Here is a 27,762-nt window from a genome sequence, read left to right on the forward strand (position 1 = left end):
TTTACAATTGCTGATCACTACTTTCATTGAATTTTGAGTTGTTTAGTCAACTTTGTAACACCTGTGGTGTTCCCGGTCAAAAATGACCGCCATAGGAAATGAATGGGTGACCCTAGATTGTGTTCATTCATCAGATAGTACACAACCACAAATCCACCACCACCACCACACGCACACACAAACACACCTACACGCACACACACACACACACACACACACCTACACGCACACACACACACCTACACACACACACGCACGCACATACACGCACGCACACACACACACACACTCCACCCCACGTGAACCCCTTTCAGACTGACCATGTGTCCTCTCTTTCCCGTGCTTATGTGCCTGTCCCCCTACGTGAACCACACCTTCCAGACTAAACGTGTAACACTTCAAAGTTACGAATTAGGTGTTTGTTATGGGAACCTGGCTCTTTCCCGGGCTAATGTGTCCATCCCCCCACGTGAACCACACTTTCGATACAAAACGTATGATATCTTCTCACAGATCCCCTGTATATAGCTTGCTTGTGCATTGCTCTTATTTTACTCTGAACACAATGAGTCGGCGCCCGATCAGACGTTTTTCTGTCAGAGAGGCTCTTGACCTTTTTTTTCAAACTGATGAAGACGGGATTGGAGTTGAACCAGAAATAGAGGAGGATGTTTCAGAAATAGAAGACAACGATCCTGATTTTGATCCAGACCATCATGAGACCGAACAGTCAACATATGGCGAGGAAGAGGCCCCTGAGGAAGAGGCACCTGGGGAAGAGGCCCCTGTGGAAGACACACCTGAGGTGACATTCCAGTCCAAAGATGGCAACTTGCTCTGGTATTCATCCCCCCAGGACAGAGGAGGCAGAACAAGAGGGGAAAATATCATTAGGATGTCACCAGGGCCAACACGGTATGCAACATCTCGTGTGGATGACATCAAGTCCAGCTTCCAACTCTTTTTACCAGAGTCCATTGTGGAAATTATACTGGCGATGACAAACCTGGAAGGGGGGCGTGTGTTTGCGGACACATGGAAGGCCTTGGACCAGGTAGACCTCCAAGCCTACATGGGTCTGTTGATTCTAGCAGGAGTACATCGGTCCAACAATGAGGCTACAAAAAGTCTGTGGGATGCAGAGTCAGGGAGGCCTATATTCCGGTCAACTATGTCCCTGCAACAGTTTCATGTCCTCTCAAGAATTATCAGATTTGATGACAGAGCTACACGACCTTTCCGCTGGCGAGACGACAAACTGGCTGCCATCAGGAACGTTTGGGACAGGTGGGTGGAGCGCCTACCACTGATGTACAATCCAGGCCCTGAGGTGACAGTGGACGAGCGCCTGGTCCCTTTCAGAGGTCGCTGTCCATTCAAACAGTACATCCCAAGCAAACCAGGCAAGTATGGGATCAAGATCTGGGCAGCATGTGATGCCAGGAGCAGCTACGCCTGGAATATGCAGGTTTACATGGGGAAACCTGTTACTGGAAGGCCAGAAAAAAACCAAGGCATGCGTGTTGTGTTGGACATGACAGCAGGTCTCAAGGGGCATAACATCACATGTGATAACTTTTTCACATCACATGGGCTTGGTCAGGAGCTGCTGAAAAGAAAGCTCACCATGGTGGGGACAGTGAGGAAGAACAAGCCTCAACTTCCCCCTGCACTGGTGTCGACCAGAGGGAGAGAGGCACTCTCATCCAAATTTGCTTTCACTGACACACACAGTCTTGTGTCATATTTGCCCAAGAAAAATAAAAATGTCATCCTGATGAGCACTCTACACAAAGACGCTGCTGTCAGCGAAGCAGAGCACAGGAAGCCCCAGATCATCCTGGACTACAACAGAAACAAAGAAGGCGTTGATTGCCTTGATAAGGTAATGTATATTTTCATCTGTCATGCATTTGATTTACTTGTATTCATGTAAAACATTGCATTTTGTGTAAGACAGGTTCAATATTGTTTCCAATCTATTCATTATTGTTTCTTTCATTGCAGCTTACTGGTACATACACCTGCAAGCGAATGACAGCTCGTTGGCCTGTGGCTGTGTTCCACAACATCCTCCTTACATGTTTCAAATGTGATGCCTACGTTTGCAAGACACACTGTGACCTGATTGCAAAATGCCACTCCTGTGTCTGAACACACACACACACACACACACACACACACACACACACACACACACACACACACACACACACACTCACACACACACAATGTGTTCATGTTGATCTGTGAATTTGGTCTCTGTTTTGATTTTTCTACAATAAATGTTAATTTTGGAATACAACTTTCAATTTCTGTGTCTATTCACTGCAGTTATTCATGTAACCAGTAGTCTGAGACATTGTTTACAGGTTAAAAGGGAGTTAAATACAATTTGGTGATGATCAATGGTTTTTGTGTTAATGTAAGGGCAGTTAAAACAGGCCGGTCAAATTTGACCGGGAGCACCAAAGTAAGGGGGGAGAAACGAACACGACACAAAGGCTAGAGAGAGCCGTTAGTTGTTGTATGTTACCTGAAGGCCACCATAGACTCCTACACACTTAGTGTAGTCAGTTTCAGTCAGGTTGCAATCTGCGACCTCACCTCTAGATGCCACTAAATCCTGCACACTGATCTTTTAACCTCACATGTCTGACCTTGTCAACATAAATGTAAAAGGTTTCCTTTTACTTAAACTTTGACAAATAGCTTAAAATGTTATCAGACAAAAAACACTGATATAACATCACGTCTCTATGGTATGTGTAATATAAAGCTCCTCCTCTCGGCTACTTTACTGTCATCTGTTTGTAACTGTAAAACTAGTTTGTTTCATCCAACCTTATTTGTTGTAGCTTGACGAGGATTTGGATGTGCAGAAGTTACGAGATTCTCTACTTAACCAGTGAACTCTGATAAACTTCCACATGCCTTCAAGTCTTAACTGCTACTTACCGCAAAAACGTCACACAAGGATTTGACTTAAAAAGTTGTATGAGCTGCTGTTTGTCAGTTCTGATGCTGCTCGCTGACTAAATTTCACGCCTGACTCTATCATCTATCATCTATGTCTCCTATATGCATGAATAAATATGAACATGCATCCCAAGCAGCAGTTCAGAAGTGAGCGCTGACGCCTGCTGTGCAAACACACACTTCTCCTCTGCACAATCAGGAGTGTTTGGTCTTAAAAGAGGATTTACTGTGTGTCTAAAAGCTGCAGGAAGCTTCACACTCAGCACCTTGTGGCCTGTTTTCACTTTAATTACACATGATGTGTCTTCACAGGGATGTAATTTTAGCCAGAGTGTTCAAATCTTTATGCCAGCGTAAAGCAGTGTTTTCAGTAGTGGCCTCAGGGGGCCGCAGAGGTTGAACTGTGCTGTGTTGGAGTCAGTGGAAAGTGCTTGGCTGGTGGAAACCACACAGCAGCTATAAACAGCGGCTGGTGGCGGGCGCTTAAGCGTGCCATGCAGCCGACACACCCAGCAGCCTCCCCGCTGCTCCACCCAGCACAAGCTTTTAAATCCCAGCTGCACATGTAATTCACTGCGAAAACCTGCTGCTGCTACTTTTGTGAACAAACACAGTGAAGGAGAAGATTCATGAATAAGGACAAAACCACCAGTGCAACGTTTTCAGAGAGAAAATAGTTATTTATTCAGAAATACTGCGGAACATAAATATAAAAAACAAAATTCAATACTTTGTGTGTTTCAATAAAATTGAACTTTACTTGAACAATGTTTACGTTTGGGATAAATACACAGACATCAGGCTTCAGGGGTGCAGCAGATTGTAGTAAATGAAAAAATCACATAAGCTAACAAAAGGCTGTTGGTTGATTTGATACTAACTTTATGATTTGGACCCAAACTACAGACTGAAAAGCTTTTAAGGAAGATCCTCCATATTAGTAATGTGTAAAATGTTTTTACAGATGAAGTTTAATAGAGAGTGTCCCATTTTAAAAGAATGTCTTTCATTTCTGAAACTTGAGCTAAAATATAAACGTATGGCAGTGTTTTAGTTTTATGAAAATATATATTTGGCATTATTTTCCAGTTGTTTTCAAGGTTGTGAACACAACACAGACACTTCATCACCTTTCAAGTTGCATATTTACACATCCAGCACTTACAGAACATTACCATTGGTTAGGAGTTGTGCTTGTGTCCCACTGATGAATACAAGTCCCATATTTATTCTTTTATCTCTGTGTTTCGTCTCCACCACCTCTAGATGGATTCTTTTAAGCTTTTCAACAGTTCCTGCATGATGTTTGATAATGAACAGTGGGTTTTAACCGACTGTCTTGCAGAAGAAGACACTGTGATGGAGGAGAGAGTGGAACGATGGAATGACACTCACTGTATAGCTTCATAAAGATGAGGGAAGCTGCAGATTCACATGATTATCTAGATCTTCTGTAAACAAGAATATATTCCATATAATTTAATCAGCATTTTCATTTGTGTTGGACACAGAACGTTGATCTTGCCTGAATGTGCCTTAACAGACTAAATGACAGGGTAAGATGTTTTTTCTATTTAATACTGTAACAGACGTTTTAAAATAGCCATAAAAGCCATTATTTAAGCCATTTTTCCCAGACAGGAGCGATCCTGCAGCAGCTCTTCAGACAGAATGCTGTTTTCAAATAGATGTTTTAAGTCTGCGAACCGCCACAGGCAGTTATTTTCCTAGTTGGTTTATGAGCATAGAGAGAAGCCTGACACAGGTTGTTTATGGGCCAGAAAGAAGCTGTGACTGCAAAACGACCTTTTAAAAACCTATCCTCACCCTCCGTCTGCCCACAATCGTGTCTGAGTCAGACGTGCTGCTTTGGCTGATTGTCTTGATGCTTTTTACACACACACACTCACACACAAACACAGACGCATACACACACACACACACACACACACAGCTCTATTAGACAATTAGTCTGAAATAAGAAGCAGGGTGTGTGTTATCCTTTGGTCGGGGAATCCATCCTGCTACAAATACTAACTTTGAATGCAGCAGGAGGGATGAGCCTGACGTCCTCCAGGATTCCCAGTTGCACTTAAATGTCCGCCAACTTTTTATTTATCTTCAGCATTTAGTCGAACCCTTGCTGTTTGCCTTTGAGTCGATCTTGGCAATGAGCAGTCTGAGCAAGTCTCCTGATGATCGAATCAGTTCTCTGCCACTGAAATGAAGATGAGACTGGTTGTAAACACACAACATCACTGAGAAGAGTTCAAAACATAATGTAGACCTGTTTGTATTAATGCTTACATGTTGTACTCCATACCAACCGAGCTGATGCCGTTAACAGCAAGGATGCGATCGCCCATTCTCAGTTTCTGACACTGAGCAGCAGGAGAGTCGGGAACAACTGACTTCACATAAATCCCACTCATTCTTAGCTGTGTTTTCTATTAGAAGACAAAAACAGACAAATATTCCTGTTACCTGCAGAGACTGTGCAGTCACCTACTGTGACCATTGTAAACACTGAGATAATCACGTTGAAACATTTTTTTCAGTCTAATTTTTTTAATGTTTAATGTTCCAGAGTTAGTCAAGAAGCTATTGTAGATTTGTCGTCCCTGGAGGACGAAGATGAGATGTTGGACAACAATTTAACTTAATCTCCATACTGTAGTTTTGAGGGAAAAACACCAATAGCTGTTGACAGCTGTTATATAAGTTGTTAAATGCACTGGCACGGCATCAGTACTCTGTACCATATCGACCAATACACAGTCCAGGTTTCCAAAATGGTATCGGGAGAGGTAAAATGGTATCAGGACATCTATCATTTGTAGAGCTATAATATGTCCGATTAAGAATCTGTTAATGATCATTTAAGAGCCGGCCTGTTAAAATTCAATGTATCATGCTGACTCTCATACCGAATCTCTGGACTGTAAGATCATACTGCGACAACATGTGTTGCTGTGTACTTTAAGTGTGTTAAGGTAAAATCCCTGCGCTTTAAAGTCTGATCTGATTTATCTCTTACATTAGATCTGAGCAGCTCGGCAAGGTTTTTCTCTGCTACTCAAGTGGATTAAACTGTGTGAAACCATTAGACTCCTATTGCTGCTGATCTGAAACAGTCCACGCAAGAGCTGACCTTTGCAAACCGCTCAAAGCAGAGTAACAGAGGAGAGAGGACTGAGTTGATGGAGGACGGTTAATATCAGGAACAGGACGACGTACCGTTCCATCTACCAGCGCCAGCCCGAGACCGTGAGGTCCTCTGTGAAGCTCCACCATGAGCACCTCCTCTCTCTCCTCTTCTTCTTCTTCTTCTTCTTCTTCCATATTTTCTTCCTTCTTCTCAACACATCCACTGGCTGAACAAACAGAGAAACACAGAACCGTATCAAATAAAAGTACTGTAAGAGCAGATTAATAATATGCTAATTTAGTGTAAACATTTGGAGACCTCCAGTGTAAAAGAAGGAACATTTCTTTGCCAGACATTTCTTTATGTAAATGTTTATATTTTAGATCAACCACTGATTTTAGTTTGCAGTTAATGATTGTAGCTGCATTTTACCCTTTTAACACGGAGCTCTGACCGTCCCACTAGACGCAGTGTCATGACACATTGGTTTGTGAACTACCACCAGCCTCAAGCTTGGTATTTTGTCCAGCGCCATCTTGTTTAAAAAAAAACACAGGACTAACCAAAATTGGAGGACCACGGGGTGGAGCCTGACTGAGCACATGAGGACACTGCACGTCCACCTACATCTGCAACCTGCATCCATTGGCTAGTACTTGCTTTCAATAACACAGTCCCAATCTATGTCCCAATACATGCAGTGCTTAATTGTCTACAAAGTCTAAAAAATATGACTTCTGTTAAAATCTATTTATTTATCATTTATTTGAGAGAAAACAGATTTCAAGCACATCTGTATTAGCTTCACTTTCAAGACCCGGAGTCTACGTCTGTTTTTATATAAGGTCTATGATGGAAACACACTGACTCTCAAAACATTAAAAACATAGAGTAGAAAGCAACTGGTAACAACAGTAGAGCTCTAGCTAATGGTGAGGTGCAATATTGACCAATCAGCTGCTGTTTTTGTGATGCAAGCATTAAGAGTTACGTTTATGTAAAAAATGCTGCATAAAAGTGTTCAGTGTGATGCCTTCAAGTGTTCAAAGTTTAAAGACATACCGTATGAATGGTGGCAGGACAGCAAACTCAACATTTTACCTCCACCATGGAGGTTAGGTTTTCGTCTGTATTTGTCTGCCTGATTTTGAGGCAGTTTTGTGACCAAGCCTTGATGCAGATTAAGTGTTTGGAACCTTAATTTAGCCTCTGAGTTGAAATCAGACATGGAACATGAAGCTGTGGACACGTCACCATGCTCCAGTAGCCTTCCCAAACAGCCTGCTCCCACCCTTGCAGCTCCTGCTCCCCTGCTCCTCCTCACCACCAGCTTCCCTCCGCCTTTTCCCAACATGCAGCCCGTCTGCCCCCCACGCAGGACCTGACCCGAACAATGCGTCCCCCCCCGCCCCCCGATTAAGATTCCACGCACCAACCCAACTGTAAATTCCCATGACGGATCGGCCACTGCTCTTTTCTTTCCTGACATCACCACCTCTCTGTAACTCTTGGGGCTAGATTAAAGGATTACCAAACTTTGAAAATAACATTAGCTGTGAGCCAAAACCACAGAGGTAGGTACGCTGCAGGCCGGTATACGGCTCACATGATATAACAGAGTTCCCATCAGGGTGTAAAAACCCAGCACTTTCCTGAAATAATGAAATGATGTAAACATTCAATTCATTACAAATTCATTAACTAGATTAATTCAGTTTCAACTGTATCTCTAAAGTTTAGTATTAAACTGTATTAAAATGATAAATATACTAATCCCCAATTACAATATAAAAAAATCTTAAATAAAAAACTACTGGAGAATATTTTAAATAAGGTATAATAACTCATTATCATGAGAAAGTATCTCATGTTCGGTCAAAATATTGAACCTCGTGTTTAATATTGTAAATAAAATTAAGTTAAATTTTCATGCTTTCAATTACTTTCAAGTGTTAATCGTGAGATGGTGACAGATGGTTTGTTTTCGTATAATCCTTAAACCCTTTAAGCAAATTACTTTTGATAAAAGTATTAACAGAGAAAACACAAAGCAACAAGTAACCAATGAGAGTGAAGATAAAGAAAAATCCCTTTGCTTAAACCCCCTCTGTCCGCACACACAGAGCAAACCGGGGGGTCTGTTCCTGAGCATGTTAACACAGGTCGAACCTCTTAATGTACAAGCCAAATCACATGTGATGAAAAGCGTTTTCGAAGCTCAGGTTCAGACCAGGGTTGCTCCTGAATCCACCACACAACTGTTTAATTACAACTGTGATTAAAATCACACATGTACCCTAAACATTGGGTTTCACTTGGTTTCACGCAGATAAATCTGTTTAATCTGTAGTGATGCCCATAGAAGAGCAGAAATGATAAAAACAAACAAAAGTGCTCCAAGCAGTGAAAAACATCAAGGACAGCCCTAAATGACAAACTCTGACAAAATCTGCTAATAAATATAAACAAAACTCCAAACAATCTACAAAATGAAATGTGAATTAATGTGTTTTACCATCCACGACTGGTTTGTGACCAGAAGGATCTTTTTCTTTGGGATAAAAAGCAGCAGGTGCTGATTCTGGAGTCAAATAAACAGAAGAATGCGATAAGATTATGAAATAAACACAATATGTGTAAAACTTGATGAAAGTATAACACCCATGTTTTATGGATGTCATGATTAAAAATATTTGCTTTAACAAATTTTGTTCATATCAATGCTAGGGCTTCTTGTGAAAGTCTGTGATAATAACTAAATTTGTAAAATAATAGCTATCAATCAAATGCTACAGTTATTAACTAAAAGTGTCGGTTCCATGCAGCAGCAGAACAGAGTTGTGTCACAGACTCTCCTCATGTGACAAGCATTGAGCTGAACCATAAGATGAAGGAGAATTTCATGTCAAAGCAAAAAGCAGAAGACAAATTAAACCTGAAAGCCATGAAGGGGATCTGATCCATTTCGAGAGATAAACATCTGAAGCAGTGAAACCACCTGTATAGAGTCAGTCCATGCTTTCACATCAATGAAATCATTTTGTTGAGCCAATTTTTTTCAAGGTTTCAGGTCCAGTATGTACACATGGAACCAATCACGATGTGTGTTGTTAAAAACGTAGAATGTGAAACATTCAACATAGTGGATCGTTTTTGAATTTCTTTTTATTTCCGAAATACTCGACATCTAAAACATTTTTTTTAAAAAGTAATACTCTGCCCAATAGCGGCAGCATTATTTATAAATGACTCACACATTGACGTTGTCCAGAAACAATAAGGGTGGGAGAGGAAACACTCCTTCCTCTGCACAGTGAACCCTCCCTACACCGCCTTCCACTTGAAATTCCTGACCCCCAGAGTCAGTAAAAAGACATAGCAATCCACCTCTTTTATGTCGCGGCACCTTTATGTGGAACCCTGGAACTGCCCGGGACAAATATGCAGCAGGTCCACAAGGTCAAGTCACTAAATACTTTCCCTAATAGATTCAGTCAGTCAGAGGAGGGAAGTGAGGTTTTGGGGAGGACTGAGTGGCGGTGACCTCATTCCGAGACATAAACAGAAACAGAGGACGAGGTTTGAGCCGAGGGGACGGAGCTGTGCGATACTGAATCAAAACCTGCTGCCTCTAAGTGGAGCCATGAATGGGCCTTTTCAGATGCCGACGGCTCGTCATCATGCGCGGTGGCAGGGTGGTTTACTCTCAGTTTCTGTGCACATGTGAAACACTCTCAGTTATTATCTGCTGCTTTCTGGCTTCACTTAATGTCTTACAGCTGTGAGAGGAGCCAAGTTAAAGTATCTGAAGAACCATACCTGTTTTTAAAATGACTACTCTTCCATGTTAAATATTTCAAACGGTAGCAAATATTTTCATTATTGTTTTATCAGTTTATGATGAATAATAGAATTTGTGACTGAATGTATTAATGGCTCATGATCTCTAAAGGATGAATTCTAATGATTGATGATTCTCTTACTGATCAGTTCAAAATTTAAAATTATCCAATGATACTTAATAAGAGACATGGCATCTGAAGGTTTTACTTGTGTATACTTAGTTGGTCTGTGTTTTATTTCTTTGCAGCATTTTTCTCCACACAATTGTGCACATGAGTTTGATAAGTCGCCTGTGTCTCGTTTAGATGTGTCTTCTTTAGTGTGTAAAACAGAGAAAGGAAGCAAAACCTGATTAAATGTACAATCTGTCACTTGGATGTGTCAATCAAAACAATAACAAAAGACGGTTGATGAGGTCGTGAAGCAGCGTGGGATCATGGGAGTTGTTATATTCACAACCATTGCGGATGGAAATGGTTATGCAGCAAACGGCAATGAATGATCGTGATTCATTGCAAGTGACTAATAGGTTAGTTATGGCAGGGAAGTGGAAATGACACAATTATAAGGCAACCAAACAGAAATGTCTAGTTCCCTCAAATAAAACCGGGGATTTCTCTGGGTTTGAACATTGTTGGAGACAAAGTCAAAAAAATACATATCTGATCTGATAGTGTTTTTACACTTTAGAGTTGTCACCCATCAAATATTTAACAAAATCTCAGTGAGCTGACCCCATTTGAGAAATGTTTTAATGATTGACCAATAAGCAAAACTAATGAATATTTTTTCTCATGTTACTTCAAATTTTTAGGCACTAGTCCATAATCTCTATTCCTCTTTCATACCTAAAGTATTAAGTAGAACAATTCTGAATTGGGGCTGAATATTGTTACTGATCTTGATCTTAACAGAATCGTTTTTTTTTCATTTGCTTTAATTAGGTTATTGAAGATTTATTTTTTGTTTCCCAAATCTTTAATTTCTTCAACATTCAACAACTGAGCAACACTCATGTTGCCTTGACTAGCACCTGTTTTGTTGTTCTACGAGTCTGGGAGTAAATCAACTCTTAATGTTGGGATCACAACCACCTGATTGATGAATCTTTGGTCTCAGACTTTTGGACCCTACAGACTTTTGGACCCTCCACATATATACTGTATATATATGCATATAAACGGTATATATGTGAATACATAATGTATTGACTGTTCTTATAGTTAGTAGACTGGTGCTTTTAATTAAATTCACTGGCAGCGTGTTACCTTTCTTTAGCTGGCGGGCACCCTCTTGCAGATCAGCCTCAAGCTCGGCCAGCTCCATACCCTGTGGGGTGTTGGGTGGCGTGAGCAGGCAGGATGGGTCCAATGCCAGGCTCTTGTGGTAGCTCATCTCTGCCTGTCCTGGGAGGGTGTTCTGCAGCTCCAGGCTCTTCAGCTTCTGGGTTAGGACGGCCTCGCAGCTGCTAAGGTCACTGTGAGAACCATGGGCCTGAGCAGGTTCTGCAGGAAGGGCGGTAGAGTACTGGTCGGCCTCAGGAGAGGGGGAGGTAACTGGTCCAGAGACCACCTGATGGACAGGATCCTGGTAGACTCTGACTGAGGGTGAGGTCGTAGACAGGCTGGCTGTGGTTGTCCCATCGGGAGCCTGAGTTTGGGGAAAATAAAGTCAATCAATAACACATGTAGAAACATCAAAGTGTCTTGTTCCTTGACCAGCACCAGCTTTTCGTTATGTTATTGAGTTCTGAGGTGACAGAGCTTGTTACCTGTTCCTCCACATCAGGTTCGGCTTGGGTTTCACTGCAGGGGAGCCGGTGAATGAACTCCTGCAGACGACGGAGCTGTTCGAACAGAGCTGGCTCCACGATGGGTTTACCCAGCTCCAGGTGAAAGGTGCTGCTGGGCAGGATGAGCGGCGGGTGGTTGTCAAAGCTCTCCAGGATGTTGCCTGCAGGAAGAGAGACAGGCCCACCGGTTTTTATCCATCGCAAAGGACCCGACCTTCACCACAGCTTTCTAAAGAAATTCAATCCGCGAGTAAAGCTGCCATATGTGGCTTAACACCTAATTAAGAGCTGTAAATAAAGTAAAGGATTGGTGCCACTGTTAATGGTATTCTTTCCCCCGTAGGGTACAGACAGTCTGACTGAAGTAAGAGGTGAAAATTGAGACGAGCTGGATTTTGGAGGTGGTTGTGGATTGACGCTGATTACTGGAGACTCACAGGACAGGATTTATCTAGAGGTATTCTCACAGCCAAACTAAGCCTGTTCAATTTGCAAACACAACTTTTTCATTGTGTAAATAAAATGAAATTAAACCAAACAATCTCATATAACATTGCCACGTTGAAAGCATTGACGTTGTGATGAGAGGAAGGAGCCACGGTATCGAGGTCCTGCTGATACACACGCTTCATTAATCCTGAGTGACGTTTTACCTCCCATCAAAGGACAAATCAAAACCAAACTTGTTGGAAACTTGAACTCTTAAACATACATCAGCTTGATAACTACCTATTATATAACATGTTGTTCATCTTTTTAGTTTGGTCCTTTTTCTTTCTGATAACATTGAAGAGGCAGGGTTTATTACCTATATTGCAGTCAGCCACCAGGCGACAATACAGGGCTCTGGATTCACTTTTGGGAGCTGTTGTGTAATCCATCTTTATTGAGTCTATGGTCTAGACTAAAACTACAATTTTCTCAAAAAAACAAAGATGTTTCTCAGCCTCCAGAGTTTACAGACTTAAGACACTGACTTTATGTGACGGCCCCATGAGGGTCTTGGGCTGTGTTCGAATAGAGACAAGTATAGTTGCCTCTTACTTCCTCTTTTTAAACTGTCAATACAGCAGAGCACACAGTGCAGCTGAACACCCTCTGCACAGCCCTGTCCTAACCTCCACTTTGTAACATCACTATACAATCACACTTGATGGTTTCATAAGTTTCTGTCTTTCTGATGGATAGAAATAGTCGAGTATTTTAGGCTCGTAATCTTAACATTTTTCAAGGAATAACTTCAGGAGATGTCCACACTAAAGCTGAGTTATTTCAATGTGTCAGATACATAGGTTATATGTTTATATAGCATTTACATAGTGTCAATTCTTGTTGTTCTGGGTTTGTACCCTCATGGTTGAATGCACTTATTGTAAGTTGCTTTGGATAAAAGTGTCAGCTAAATGAAATGTAATATAATGTAATTTAAATTCAGTATAAATTTGAACTTGATATACACAGACAACCCAAATGAAATAACTTGGATTGGGTTCATGTCACTAATGAAACCTTAAATGAGAACACAGTAGGAATAATTAAAGATTCCAATAATTTAAATGTAATTATTTTAATTTCTTATTAATAATATGGAATGCTTTGGGACTCCACAAATTTCACAGTTTGGATCCAGCCATCAAAAAGTTGTAACAATTATTTACCATAGAATGTAACAGTAACAGAAGAAGGGAGGATTTAACTTAATGATGAACAACTGAAAATGTGGTGAGGTGACAGAAAACAGAAGCATATTAAGTAATGCGTCAGACACAGACACACCCTGAACACTGTTTTTTCAAAGCCTCTCAGTAGCGTTTAGCCCTTTTTTTTGTTATCAAATTATTGTACTTATTGCATTCTCTGTTGTTTATAATGAAGTCTTGTGCAGTGAAGTGTTGCCGACTATCAAGTTGGAACATGCAGGCAACACAATACACTGTTCTGATTCCTGCTGAAAGAGGAGTCTGGTTACAACAGTTTACAGTAAACACAGTTGACTTGAAAAACACACAGCTCAGAAAATGCTGCTGGAATTCGAACACCAACAATAAGAAGAGAATAGTCATAACAACCAAAAACACTTTGATATATGTTATTATTATTAATATTAATTATATATTTGAAAAAAATACTTTTTTACCTCACAATTTAAATAAGAAAATATATAGAATTGCTGCAAATTCACTTTTATGCAATTTTTATTATTTCAAATTATCTATATATTGTCTTCTGCCAGAAAACCTCATCACAAGTTACAAAAGCTCAATTTGACGTCTTTTATTTGTTTAATAAGCCAGATTTGACAAATAACTGCATATCCCCTCATCCGAGAAGCTGGAACTAGATAATTGGAAAAATCGCCAAAACAATTATTGATTATTTATTGTTTTGCTGACAATCTCCTCATCGATTTGTCAGCGTGTCATTTCTATCTGGATTTCACTCGCTCACCTGTCCTGACAGCGTCCTGAGCGTCATCCAGTGACGGGGTCCATCCGCTGGGACAGGCTTTACCTGAGGTATACTCCCTCAGCATATGGTGAAGCTGGGCCGGGTTCAGCGCAGCAAACTCGGTCCTGAGAGACGTCCATGATGCCTGAATACAAAGAGACAACAAAAACAAAAAGCTAAGGCAAACTTATTCTTAAAAATCAAGTCTTTATTTATAAAAAGGTCTCTTGATGGGACTCATGTCAGTGAGTTTGTAAAATTTGGTGAAGCTTGATTGAATTTAAGACACTGCTGGGGCTTGGCGGAGGTATGGAGTGACATTCTAGTCCATTTTGTTGACATGGTGAGAAGATTGGAAGAAACAAGTCATTTGCCAACGTGCTTGTTTCCATAAAAGAAAAGAAAATCATTGCTTCTCTCTCATTTACATTGAAAGCTTTTTAAACCAGTTATAATGATCTAGTAAATCGCCTTTGTCCCCGTTGCTCCGGGGACAGATGTGGTAACAAAGCCTCATGGGAACGTGTCTGCTGTAGAAAACAGTCACAGCTCAAACTGTCTCTTGTCACTGCTGCTTTTCTTCACAGCTCTATCCCGTGTTTATTTGTTTACTCTGTTTCTTAATTTAATTTAACTGTATCATATAAATATAAAATATGACAGCAGCCTTTGCCCAAACTTCAGAAAGACAAAATCTGATCTTTTGATGATTAAGTAAAAGTAGCTTGAGGACAAGGAAGCAGGTGAGTCCTCAGCTGGCGACATTCCTGGGATTATTGCAACACAAACATTACGGAAGTGACACTGTTAATTCAATCTGTTTCCAGTTGAATTGGTGGAAGTTAAGACTTTGCCCAGACATGCTGGTGCCACAACAGAAACCATAAGTTAATGTTGCTCAGTCCCTGCCCCTCCCCTCTAACACAGAGGCCACACTCGACTCATCAGAGGGTTAAGTTTAAATGCTGCTTATAAACAGCAGAAAATTCGACACAGCTCTTTTTGTTATGTCTGAGTGATGATGTTTGAAAGCTATTTTCTCCTAAAATAACTTGTTGTCTTCTCCATAACTGCTGGCAAAACAAGCCACGCCACATCCCTCCAGTGTAATTTGCAATCGTGCCAGTGAGCCACCCTGGTCCAGAAAACTCCAGATGGAAAACTAAAAATCTATCGAGGGTGTGTGCTCAGTCGCTACAGCCACAGGGTGACCTCATGCCAGGGCTGGGACAAATAAAACCACTTACCTCCCAGCTACCAGCCAATCCCAACAACAGATGAGACACAGCCGTCGACAGCTGTGTCTTGAGTGAGCCGGTGATGTGTAATGCCCCCACAGAAGTTTTAATGGTGGTACCACGGCAGCGAGTCATACAGTGAAAACAGGTGTCAGCTCAGAAAGAAAATGTAATCCTCATACCTGACCTGGTTCCTCTACACACAGTAATATTGGCTGCCAAACAGGAGGATAATTTTCTACTTAAAATAGGTTCTATGGTTGAATTAAATTGCTTCATATATAGAACCTATTTCTTGATCTATAAGATTGTTTTTATACCTGACAGACATAAACCAAAGGTCATGTATTTGTCCCTTTCTTTGCCATTGACATGGTTAGTTTTGGTTTCAAATAATAATCATTATGGTTTTACTACAAACATCACCAACTTCAGTCTCAGTACTCCACGTGAGCTCAAATACATGATATTAGCATGATTGTCATTCAAACATTATTGTCTGAAGTGAACACTTAACTCTTACTTTTATTTGTACTATTGTTTAATGCTGTCTCAACAGTCTGAACTATCCAAAACAATGATTTTACACTGCAAACGTATCAGACCATGGCTCAGTTTATTCCTGCTCCACTGGTCTGTACCATGGTCTGAGGCAACTTTCACACATGTGATTTTGGTTACAAACTAAACTAAAAAGTCTGAAGGTCCAGACAGAACAGCACCTTAAGTGCTTAACAAAGGCAACTGGACTTAACTCTTATTTAAACAGCTCCTTCACTTCTTCCTCTGTGTCTGCAGATTTTTTACTGAACTCAACAAAAAACTAAAATGGCACTCGGTAGAGCTCACACCTCTGCCAAGGCCGAAACAATCAATTAATACAATTTTATTTGTGTAGCTCATATTCTCAAATCACAATTTGTCTCATAGGGCTTAACAAGGGGCGACCCTGTCCTTAACCCTCAACAAGAGTGAGGAAAAACTACCAAAACAAATCTATTGACAGGTGGGAAAACATAGTAAGCTCAGAGACAGCCACAGGTGAGAGATCGCTCTCCCCAGACGGACAGAAGTACAATAGATATCACGTGTAACTGAACATAGCAACAAAATTAAAATATTTGCAACAATGATTAGAAGAAACAGTTTTTAACATTATGTAAAGTGTGTCAAGTATTTATCCATAAGAGAATGTCTGATAGAGATGAAGGGAGCAGCAATGACAGCTGAAGTGGAGGAGTTATTGACAGTAATGGTAGAATATGTGAGTAGGCATGTTGTATATCAAGCTTGTATATATGTCTCGTTCCTCTTAATTCAATCAAGCTCATTGATATAAAACTGACTTTCTTCATCTAGATCCATGAATTATTCTCTTGGAAATGTTACTAACTCACATATTAAAGAAAGTGAGAACAAATCTCTGGATCCGCCTCCTGATCTGGATATACATAAAAATCTAAAAGTTTTTTTTTATTTTGGGGAAATTCTTTCAGGTGTTTTTATGTAATGCTGCTACCTAAAAGAAACATGAAAAATGACTTGTTTGGCGGTGCATCAGAGGGTTGATGTTTACTCTGCGTAATCCATATACCCACACAAGGCAATATTCACTTTTTTGAAGTGTAAAAGTATTATCAGAAACTCTTCAGGAAAATGTTTACATTGCAGCATTGGCTTCATTTTCAGAACCTGGAGTCTACGTCCATTTTAATTCTAAGTTCATGGTTGGGCTACAAATCAACATCCTGTTTCAATAGATACATTATATTAAAGATGCCATGAAGAATACGCTTTTACTGCATTTTTACAGGACATCTCTGATGTAAAAGATATATTTTGTGGTATATACTGTTTTTAACATGTTGAGCTTGGTGTAAGGTTACATGGGCTTTCGGGAACACATACAGTAAACAAGAGCAGCACGTGACTTCACCACAAAAACATTCGGCAGAGCTCACGTCATCTGCAGCTGCCATAAACCTGCCTCGCTTTATGAGCTAGTTTCTCTTAATGACTCAGCCAGGTGAGCGTTCAGCTTCCTTCTGTGGCGCAGAGTGTACACTTTGAGTTTGACGGTGTAACTATGACAAGAGGGATTAGGTGTTAGGTTGTCAAGCTACGGTTGCACAGTGAAGATTAAACACTAGCGAAAGCAAATATAAACTTGCTGCTCAGGTGATGTGCAGTCGTATTTGATGTTCCTGACCATACACTTAAATTACGGGTATGAAGGTTTAACATGCCTTTACTCTGAAGGTATTTCTGTGTCATTTAAGCTCTTGGCCAAGTGTTTCCAGTCGTCTTAAGTGACCATAAAAAGGGCTTGAGCTGATAATATATTATTTACATACTCATTCAGATGAATTATTACCAAACCTTTATTAGCATGATGTCATGATTTGATCCTTTTAGTGTATTTACTTGCTCTGTACCTAAAGGTAATATCCTCATTTAGGATCTATGACCATCTTCTCAATGTGGTGTTAAAACCATAAAACAGTAACATGCCTCCACAGATTGTATGGTGTCATTTGTCAACACTTTCAGGAAGTTTGAGTTACTGTTAAATGCTGCTGTGGATAAAATAAAAAAATATATAGAAAGTTTTGCACTCAATAAATAAGAATATGAAGTTAATGTTGTGGACACCTCTAAGACAATGAAAACATTTAGGCAGTGTGCAAACATGACTCAACTTGCGATGCTAAACCCGTCTGTGGTGAGACAAAAGGGGAAGGAGGAGGGGACATCCTCTGACCTGCAGGAGGGTTTCTTTGGGTGTAGCCAGAAGATTGACAGCAGCAGAGAGCTTCTGGAAGTACTCAGTGGCCACGTCGCCTAGTCCGATGCTCTGATTCCAGTCCATCAGCAGGTCCAGGTTGGCCCGAATCTGAACACCTCGGGACCACTGGTAGAACCCAGCAACAGATCCTGAACAACAAAGTGCACCTAGATTAGCCTTGAAATGGATAATTTTTTGTGTTTAAATGCAAGTGTTCGGGGAAAAAAAACAAAGAACAGCAGTTACAGCCTCGGTTACATTGGAGGGTTTAATGTTTTGTGCTCTACATATTTTAATCCAAAAAAATGAATTGGAAAAAAAACAATGGGTTTTTCTTCATGCTAGTAGCTGCGGGTCATCCTCAACTTAGATTCTGATGATACGCTAAAAATAAAGATGGACGGTATGTCTCCACTTCCACCCATAATCAAGAAATGAAGTCTATCCTTGATCCGCTGCCATCTTGCACTTTCGACTTTATATGCATTCAGAATTTGTACAGTATTGATCGTGGTGTTGGATCAAAACACTTTGACTTCACTTTTGAAAACACATCTAGCAAGTTTCCGGGAACAGGGAGTTTACCTCTCTCCATGAGAGCGTTGAACAGCGACGCGTTGATGAAGAAGAACAGGTAGGCGCAGATCTGTAATGAGATGTCAGGATGCACCTGGAAAGCTGTGAGAAGCTTCAACGCCTCCTTCAGCACTTCCAGGATGCCACCGAGTCCGTCAGGCACTCGCAGCTGCCCGCTCTCTGAGAAAGGGTTCCCATCCAGCAGGCCAGGCAGTGCTGAATACATGCTCTGTGGAGAGAGATGAAGACATTTGATTAGGTTAAGACGAATCAGATGTTAAGGAACATGCTTTTTGCCGCCCTCATCACTGCTGAGGGACAATGAGAATCCAGCAGGGATGATGCTAATTCTGAGAGATTTTGCTCATTAGTCTCACATGATTTCTGATAGTATTAAGTAGAGTACAATAAAGTGAGTTATCTTGTTTAGTGTTGCTACGCAGAGAAAATAATGAAATACTGAGTCACAGTGAGGAAAACATTCACAGAGTACACAGGAAACTTCACAGGAAAGCTTTTGTTTCACAGCACAAAGGTCAACTGAAGGAACATGAATGATTCTAAAAGTTACACTACGGTACGTCTCACCCTAGGTACATGAAATTATTATAATACTTTCACACAGAGAATTAAAATACAGCATCCTGGGTACAATAATAATGGGGAACAGTCAAGTGATTGAAAAGTGTGTGTGTTTGTGTGTGTGTGTGTGTGTGTGTGTGTGTGTGTGTGTGTGTGTGTGTGTGTGTGTGTGTGTGTGTGTGTGTGTGTGTGTGTGTGTGTGTGTGTGTGTGTGTGTGTGCATTAAAAAGAGAAACATTACTGCTCAGCAAACAAAGGCTTCAGAATCTGTTTTATTGAACATTCAGCTCCTTTCCAGCTCTCACACAGATCCGGCTCTTATCACGGCTCCTTCTTCTGACACAGTTCGGCCATTGTTTCAGGTTCATGACATCACCGTGATTGTACACATACACACTCTTACTCACTCACCATGAGTAAGATAATGACCTCAACCAAACTGAGAGAAGCCATAAAGTCGACAGTAACCCTGCATGCCAGAGGCGACACGTCAGCAGATAGTTAACAGCGAGGCTCAGCAGATCTACAGGTGCTGCTGTGCTCCGTTATCATGGAGTCAGACTGCAGCGAGACAGTAAGTGGCTGAGGGTTTTATAAGAGGAAGGACTGAGAATGGATTTTAAAAAACATCTGCAGCTTTTTTTTTTTCCCAGTTTAATTCTAATTTTAAATAAACTTCACCCAAAGAACGAGAAGAAGTGGAAAAAAACGCCTGTGTACATTACGAATATTCAGTCATAGGCCACAGGAAATTAACAGAAAGACCTTATACTTCCTCCCCCCTGTTGGGTGTTCCTCTGATGACAGTTTGTCTTCCTTCGCAGGAAACAGGCTGCCCATAGCTGCGAAATCCTTCTCCTGTTTTTCTATCCAGTTACCACAAAACAAAACACATGCATATACATATATATGCAGGTGATACATATTTGTTTGTAAGTAAGGGAGAAATTACAGTGTATGTTAACTAAGCTGGAGCTGAGTGACTTATCAAGCTTAAATAGATAATTCATTAACGCTATGCCTCTGAAAAAGCCGCACAAGGAAACTCGATTTGACTGAAGGGCACTCAAGCTTTTTTCCCTCACTGTTTTGTTGCACAAGCAATAGAAAAATGAGCTTTTAAAACAACAGTATAGACTTTTCCTGCTTCCTTCCCTCCCTTCCTCAGGCTGTCACTGTGCAGGGTGGTGGTGTTTCTACAGACTCTGCTGTTACAAGTCTGTGCTATGACGTTGGCTTGACTTTACAGAAACCAGACGGCCTTTAATGAGCCACGTTAACATGGGAAAAGTGCTTAAATCTAACCTGGAACCTGGTTTCCTGTTGGGCTGTAAAACAGAAGGGTTGACTATTGTCATTGACAAGTGTCCCAAAGAAAATCAAGACATACTAGTGTGAGTCCAGATGTAAGCGTGGCCTTTAAATGGCATAAATCATAGCTGCCTGCAACCCAAATCAGCATCAATAAAGATAAATAACTTATCATAATTTTTTCTCCTGTGGTGCACCCCAGGGCTCTTTCTTAGGTCCCATTTTCTTTATCATACGCTTCCATTGGGGTCTGTATTTAAAGAATAAAAGATGCAACACACATTTATACTTCCCCTTGAAACTGAGTGAAACAAAAAAGTGTTATATAGTCTATTTATAGTTAAGGTGCTGTAATTCTGGACGGTCAAAATTTTGCTACAGTTTGCTCTCTTTCCAAGTACCAGTGAAGCGTTTCCCACAGAAATAATTAAATTTAAGAAATTTATGATACACATGTAGGAAGGTGGCCCTCACGCACAACAGATTCGGAGTTACGGGTACACGGACGAAAGAGTGAAAGAGAAGTTCTCATGTGACAACTTTACGGATGATAGCGCAAGCAAACACGTGGGAAAACAAACTGCTAATAGCCCTGCACAAAGCTATAAAATGCAGAAACAGAGCAAATCACAAAATTAGATATCGAATGATTTGTTACCAAATCATTCGGTTTATAATATTCAATAAACCACCATTCAATAACCAGGAGCGACAAGATTGTCTCTGTTTATATTCCAGCTGGTGGAAAAGATACCGAGCTCACTATCTCACAGGCTTTTCCTGACTGAGAGTCTGTTTCCATTCTGTTTCTGTGTTTTCTTTCTGGAATAAACTCAATGGAAACAGAAAACGTGTTTACACAGTCGGACTTCCTGCTTCACATGTGACCGACACTCAAATTCTACAGGTCAAAAGGATGTGAAACGTGTTAGTTGTACGACTTTATGCTGTGCCTTGCATGTATACATGCAGCTTATGGACATAATAAAGGACATTCTTGGCAAAAAGCCCCACAATCCTTTTTTTGCAAAAAAGACCTCATGAGGAAGGAAACACTTGTAAAACCTTCCCAATCCATTACAGGCTCTCCCTTTTGGCTTCTGAGAATTTCAAAATAATTTTCTTTCACATTAAACAGACTTCTGTAATCATCTGTGACACCTGTGGTTATTCGTATAGAGGTCCTGAGATGCTGCATTTATTTCCTGCATTGCAGTAAACATGTGACACCAGCGTTCCGAAGGTCCCGCAGGTTAACCTGGACGTGTAAAACTGACATGCTAACATAAATATTACTGCCCTAGGAGGTTGTATGTCTCTTCCAACCAGTGCAGCTTTAGTCAACATACATCAATAAATCTTTAGGTGACAACTGGTCAAAATTCTCAATAGGCAGACTTGAAATATCCCCTTCAAGAGGACATAACATGTTTGTGAGACCACCATGACCTTGACAACAGAATAATCAGTTATAATGTTAGTCCAAGTGCAGATTTCTGCCAAGTTGTTATGAAATTTTTTTGTGTTCACAAGAATGGGCTGGACAGATAACCCGAAAACATAAAAATTCTGTATAATACTGGTGTTCCATTGATGTGTGGCAGCCAACCTTTGTTAGATAGTAGACAGACTGCTGAAAGGTGAACATGATGACTTCCTCCACGACTGTCATGGCTTCCTCACAGGCTGTCCGAGTGGATGACATCTCAGAGTCCAACACACCTGGCCAAAAATAAAATGAAACACTAATCTTAATAGTAGACCCAGACTGCAGGTCCAACAGCTGTGATCTGGGCAGATGTTTTACCCACCTTCGCCCTCGTGGTCCTGCCTCCAGGGCAGCAGCTGAGGGACTTCGTGCTGGATGAAGTGCAGCAGTTCAATGGAGTTGGCCATCCACAGCACCAGGGGCTGCAGACCTGGGATCAGCTCCTCTGTGCTGGGCAGCTGAAGATGATCAGACTCCCTGTCACTGGAGCTCCTGGTGTAAAAAAATACAGCCAGGTGTGAGATCAATGCTTGATCTGATCAATGTGAAATCTTAAAAGCAGTTGTACATTTCACAGACATGAACTGTTTTATCAGAGGATGAAATCTAGAAACGGTGATGATAGTTCATGTTTTTTGATCAACATCAACGCTTTCACTTCCTGTTACAGACCAATACATGTAGCATGACACTGAAGATTGAGTTTGTTAGCCTTTGGTAACTTCACTCATCTGCTGAGATGGACTAAATCTGTTCCAAGCTGCCTCGTGATCACAAGAAAACTCTCAGATGCTTCTACTTTCCTCAGAGAAGACCCAGCGAGAAATCTTCACAACTTGTATTCATGAAACCTTACTGTAAATCAGACTCTAATTCCTCTTTTATTCAGATTGTGAAACTGAAGGAGTTGAGTGTCATGTATAATCACAGGCTGTGGCTTCTCATTGTAATGTATTTTTGGGACACTCTGAAAACAAGTTGTCTACTCACTTTTCTGGCTGCATGGTTGCAAGTTCCTTTGTCTTCTCCTAACAGAGTGAACACAAATATTGATTTCACGCAGATATTTACCAGTAAACTTCAATGTACATTCCACTCTGATGAGACATTTGATTGCTTCTTCATTTTTATGGGATATGGGGCCGAAAACACATACATTAACACTTGCTATTCACTTACAAAAAGGCAAGTTATCTGATGACAGAGAGAAAGAGCAGCGATTCATCCTTACCCACATGATGAGCTGGATCTGACTGGCAATCCGGAGCAGCAGCTGCCTCAGGTGCGTCAGCTCGAACTTGGAGGCTGAGTGCTGGATGCAGAGGCTCAGCAGGAAAGCAGGAGTCAGCTTTGGTTCATTCCCACTTGGATCCAACATTTCCAAAATCTCCTGTAGGACTTGCTCCTCCTGCTCCAGCTCGTAGCTTAGCGAAGCCTCTGTGCCCTCCAGGTCCCTCCAGCGAGGAGGCAAAGGCTTCCTCTGAAGCCTTTTTGTGGCGATGGGGGAGCCACACGAGAAACAAGATGATGACGCTTTTGTATCAGAGTTTGGGCAGAGTCTTGTCATCCAAGGAGGCGTCTGGAGGGATCCAGGTGAGCTGGTAGGATCCTTGAACATGAACAGGTAGTGTTTTCCCAAACCCACCAGGTCCCCGGGGTTCAGTTCCACCTCCTCTTTAAGTAGAAAACCATTCCTGGTCACAGGAGCACCGTGGAGGGGCTTCAGCATTGTCAATGTCTTTCTGTGCTCCCCAGTGGAGGTTTGGTTGTGAGAGTCCAAGCGTCTGACGCAGCAGTGTTGAGGCAACACATCAGGAGCAAAGAGAAGGATGTCGACCTTTAGCCTCTCCTCATCCTCACCATTACTGTGCTCCCTGCAGCAGCCGAAGATGGTGGTCGTCCCACTCATCAGGTAGATTACAAAATCCTGCAGGAAAATAGTTTTTAATTTATATATATTTCACTTTCTTTAATTGTGTTTTATGACAAATAAATCATAAAAAGTATCAGAGCACTTTTGTATTTCTTTGATATTTTTTTAAGAACGAGACAATCGTGTGCAGGATTGCTCGGCCGTGGCAGGTATGAGCCTTAATACCAAAATCTGAATATCATTCAGATTTTCTCAATGAATCATTTGGTCTATAAAACATTAAACAATCAAATCACATCAAGACATCAGACAGCAGCAGGTGACATCATTAAGTGTGTGTTTTTTTCTGACCAATTCATCAACGCCCTAAAATATTGTGCAAGAATGTACTGGAATGAAAGCAATAAAATCTCACATGTAAAAAAGCTGTATATATTAATAGGTGGCAGTTAGCTTGAAAAATCATTTAAAACAAATCAGAGATTATTAAAATAATTGGTTAAACAAATTATTGAATGACTTGTTTTCTATTGCCGTTTAATCTTCTTTTAATTGATTATCGACCATATGTTAGTGATGGTATTGGTATATAACATAAAATATTTCCAAGTGACAAATCTTTTAAAATCTCATTTAATCCTGTGTAGGATGGGACTGACTTCTTTGTGTAACATTTTGGAAATTAACCAGCCGCGTGCATGTGAACATCAGTGGGAGCAGGTGGTGTTAAGCACCGCCTGCACAGGCAGCATGCGGCGAGACAGGAATGGAAGGGCTTAAGAGTGAGACGTCGGTGATGTCCGTGACCTGAGGTCACTGCATTAAGACTATTAGTGAGGCGATGATACTGTCAACTAAGCTGCTCAGACCCAAGCAGCCTGTGGAGCCGGTGGTAAGAAACATACCAGCAGCCTGAATTTGAAGGTAGAGTCTCCACATTGTTTTGTATTTCTGACATGCAAAGGTGGATTATATAAATCTAAATGCAAGACAGCCAATATTAGTATAAAGTCCCATTGATCTCCTTGGTGTTCATTTTAATGTAACAACCCTATGGAACTTTAATATACTCAGTTTTTTAAAATATCATGTTCGGATGAAATAATTGACATTTATTTTTATGTTTCATAAACTAAATGATTAGTCGGAAAAAAAATTAATTGATAAGAAAAAACAATAATTTATTGCAACCCCAATTGTATTATGTCTCTCAAGCAAACTTTTGAAGCTCTGAATACACAAAAACTTTTATTTTCTGTTTTATGACCACTGATGTGCAGCAAACCTGCCTGTTCCTCTGCTTTCCCTCTGCGTTGACCTACTGCTACAAAGCAAGATTACGCCTGCTCTGCTCCTACAGTTGTTCTGCAAACTCAGCATTTACTAAACAACGTTGCGAGAAAGCACTTCCTTTTCCTGGTAATGAGTGGAGCCAAACCCACAGCCTCACACTGGTTTTACTGAGAAAAATGAGCTGTGGACACAAATTGCAGCTCACAGCCACAGGGACGAGAGATTGAGGTGATATTTTAGTTTTTAAATGAGGCATATTTTCTAACCCTGGTATGTAGATTACAGCACAGAACCCCAGTTTAAGTGGCCTCCTCCCCCACAAACACAACCCCAACAGACTGTGTTTACACAGCGTACTCTAAGAATAGCTCCTGTTGCTTATCCACCTCTCCGGTGTGTCTTTAATCAGGGTTATCTCATTCTTGTAAACGTCCTGTGCAGGTTTCCTTCTGCCTGAATGGTGAACACTCCGTCCCTTGTTCCTTGTCCTTTCACTGGGACATCATGACAGACATCCCGTCCTGCGTGGAAGTCACTTTTCTTTCCGTTGTGGGATCCAGTTGAGCCGTGAACATGCTCACACCCTGTTGTGTCTTTCACCCCTTGTCACCCTTTAAGCTTGTGTTTGCCTCCGCCAGCCGACACACTGCCAAGACACACTGAGAGGCCTTGTGTGGTCTTAAGTGACGTCATTATAACAGCTATTTGAATGAGAAGTTCTCCCCTTACACTAAGAATTTGCTGTTGGATAAACTGAGGATTAGTGGACAACTCATTAATTTTAAATATATAATAATATAGATTATTTTCATTCTCAGTAAACACTGATGGTCAATTGTGTCCCCAGTTACATTGAACGACAATACAAAAGGATTAAATTCCCTGTGATTTTGTTTAAGACTTAATTTACAAAAAGGTATATTTATTTATATATAGATATAGATATAGAATCAAAATTTTTGTCAATTAAATAGAAATATTTGTGCCAAGAATTATTATTGGCAGTATCGTGCATTTCAGGTAACTAAACAGACGGTTATGCACCAGTCTTCATACTTCATACTCAAAATATTTTATTAGCGCCTTTACGAGCAGCCACAACAATCAGAATAAGTCTGTTCCTCCACTTTAGACGATTCTTTGTTAAATGGGCACCTTACATCTCTGTAAATTTGCAAATTAGTAATTAGTAATTTTTATTAATACCCTTCCTCTCTCTCACCTGTCTATGGCTGTAACCCTGCAGCAGGAGGAAGTACGGGAAGTCAAAGGGGGGATGAATGGAGTACTGGGTGGTGTTGTCGTCACTGCTCTCAGTCTCCTCCTTCTCCATACCGAGTCGCAGCACCTCCTTATCGGCCTCGGCCTCCGGATCCTCTCTGAGCGCACTCTGCTGGGCCCGGCTGGCCTCTTTGCCCATCGCAGACAGATCCATCTCACTCAGGCTCCTCCAGATCCCGAGTCTATCCACATCATCTCCGCTGCCATCCACAAACAGAGAGGTCACTCTGGAGCGGCTCTTCTGCAGCTTACGAGCCTGAGCGTTGATGCCTGGGTTGACAAGAGGACAGCATGTTATGACCATGATGACCTCTCTGAGTGATGCCTCTTACAAATCTGTTCTTTACATTCCACAATTTAATGTGACAAATTAACAGTTGCATGTTCATATATTTTAAACTGAGGGACCTCCTCAATAGAGTTAAGATGGAGCTGATAAGTATGAGGTGCATGGTACTGTAAAGGCTTTAGTGACTGATTGCCGCAATTCACACTCCTTCTGGGAGTCAAAATCTGTTCTTTACATGCCACAATTAAACTTCTATCAATCAGTTTAAAAATTATAGAAAAAATATGCTCTAAACTTGCCTGGGAATTATCACAATTAAAGTTTTCTTCAGTTTCAAAATAATCAAGTGAGTTTGTACTGCAAAAAAGAATAGCCAATATCTAATTCTGAATACTTATTGGAGTAAGTGCCATCAAAATTTTAACAAATTATGGCTGAAAAACAATTGAAGCTGAAGCCCACAGCATTACTCACTGCATCAATGGCCACTGTACAAAAGATTTTAACCATCAATATTTTTCATCTAACCAATTAATGTGTCTTTTATATTCCTGAAACACTGAGATACTCCTTTATCCTTTCTCACCAAGATATTTTCTTTTGACAACCTATGTAGATACAGACAAACATTCCATGTTCTCTACCTGTCGTCACAGTGTTTGGTGACTAACGTCTGAGGAGACAAGAGCAAAACAAAACCAGATAAAAAGGCACTAAAGGCCTCCGACAAAATATTGAAAAAGATTTACCAATTATATTATCTCAAAAAAACACATTTCACAATCTGCCCTTCTGGTGCTGTGTTCTGGAGCTGAATTGCAGCCAGTTAAGTGAT

The 27,762-nt window shown here is 40.8% G+C and overlaps 2 protein-coding genes across 2 annotated transcripts in view; one reads left to right on the forward strand and one right to left on the reverse strand.

Moving 5' to 3' along the window:
* The first annotated feature begins 565 nt into the window (after positions 1 to 565).
* Positions 566 to 2,154, forward strand: LOC133022908 (piggyBac transposable element-derived protein 4-like). Its single transcript, XM_061089813.1, has 2 exons — positions 566 to 1,885; positions 2,008 to 2,154. The coding sequence occupies exons 1-2, from the start codon at positions 566 to 568 to the stop codon at positions 2,152 to 2,154; spliced, it is 1,467 nt and encodes a 488-aa protein (XP_060945796.1).
* A 1,525-nt stretch (positions 2,155 to 3,679) lies between these two features.
* Positions 3,680 to 27,762, reverse strand: part of radil2a (Ras association and DIL domains 2a) — a 32,429-nt gene continuing 8,346 nt past the window's right edge. Inside the window, exons 5-17 of the mRNA XM_061090396.1 lie at positions 26,580 to 26,908; positions 23,423 to 24,118; positions 23,182 to 23,219; positions 22,514 to 22,683; positions 22,312 to 22,424; positions 18,819 to 19,038; positions 18,210 to 18,382; positions 14,211 to 14,355; positions 11,742 to 11,923; positions 11,239 to 11,620; positions 6,217 to 6,353; positions 5,287 to 5,426; positions 3,680 to 5,197 (exon numbers count right to left, since the gene is read on the reverse strand). Coding sequence (XP_060946379.1) covers positions 5,101 to 5,197; positions 5,287 to 5,426; positions 6,217 to 6,353; positions 11,239 to 11,620; positions 11,742 to 11,923; positions 14,211 to 14,355; positions 18,210 to 18,382; positions 18,819 to 19,038; positions 22,312 to 22,424; positions 22,514 to 22,683; positions 23,182 to 23,219; positions 23,423 to 24,118; positions 26,580 to 26,908 — 2,822 coding nt within the window. The 3' untranslated portion in view covers positions 3,680 to 5,100. The remainder of the gene's footprint in view (positions 5,198 to 5,286; positions 5,427 to 6,216; positions 6,354 to 11,238; positions 11,621 to 11,741; positions 11,924 to 14,210; positions 14,356 to 18,209; positions 18,383 to 18,818; positions 19,039 to 22,311; positions 22,425 to 22,513; positions 22,684 to 23,181; positions 23,220 to 23,422; positions 24,119 to 26,579; positions 26,909 to 27,762) is intronic.

The sequence above is a fragment of the Limanda limanda genome, chromosome 17 (assembly GCF_963576545.1).
Source record: "Limanda limanda chromosome 17, fLimLim1.1, whole genome shotgun sequence".
NCBI lineage: Eukaryota > Metazoa > Chordata > Actinopteri > Pleuronectiformes > Pleuronectidae > Limanda > Limanda limanda.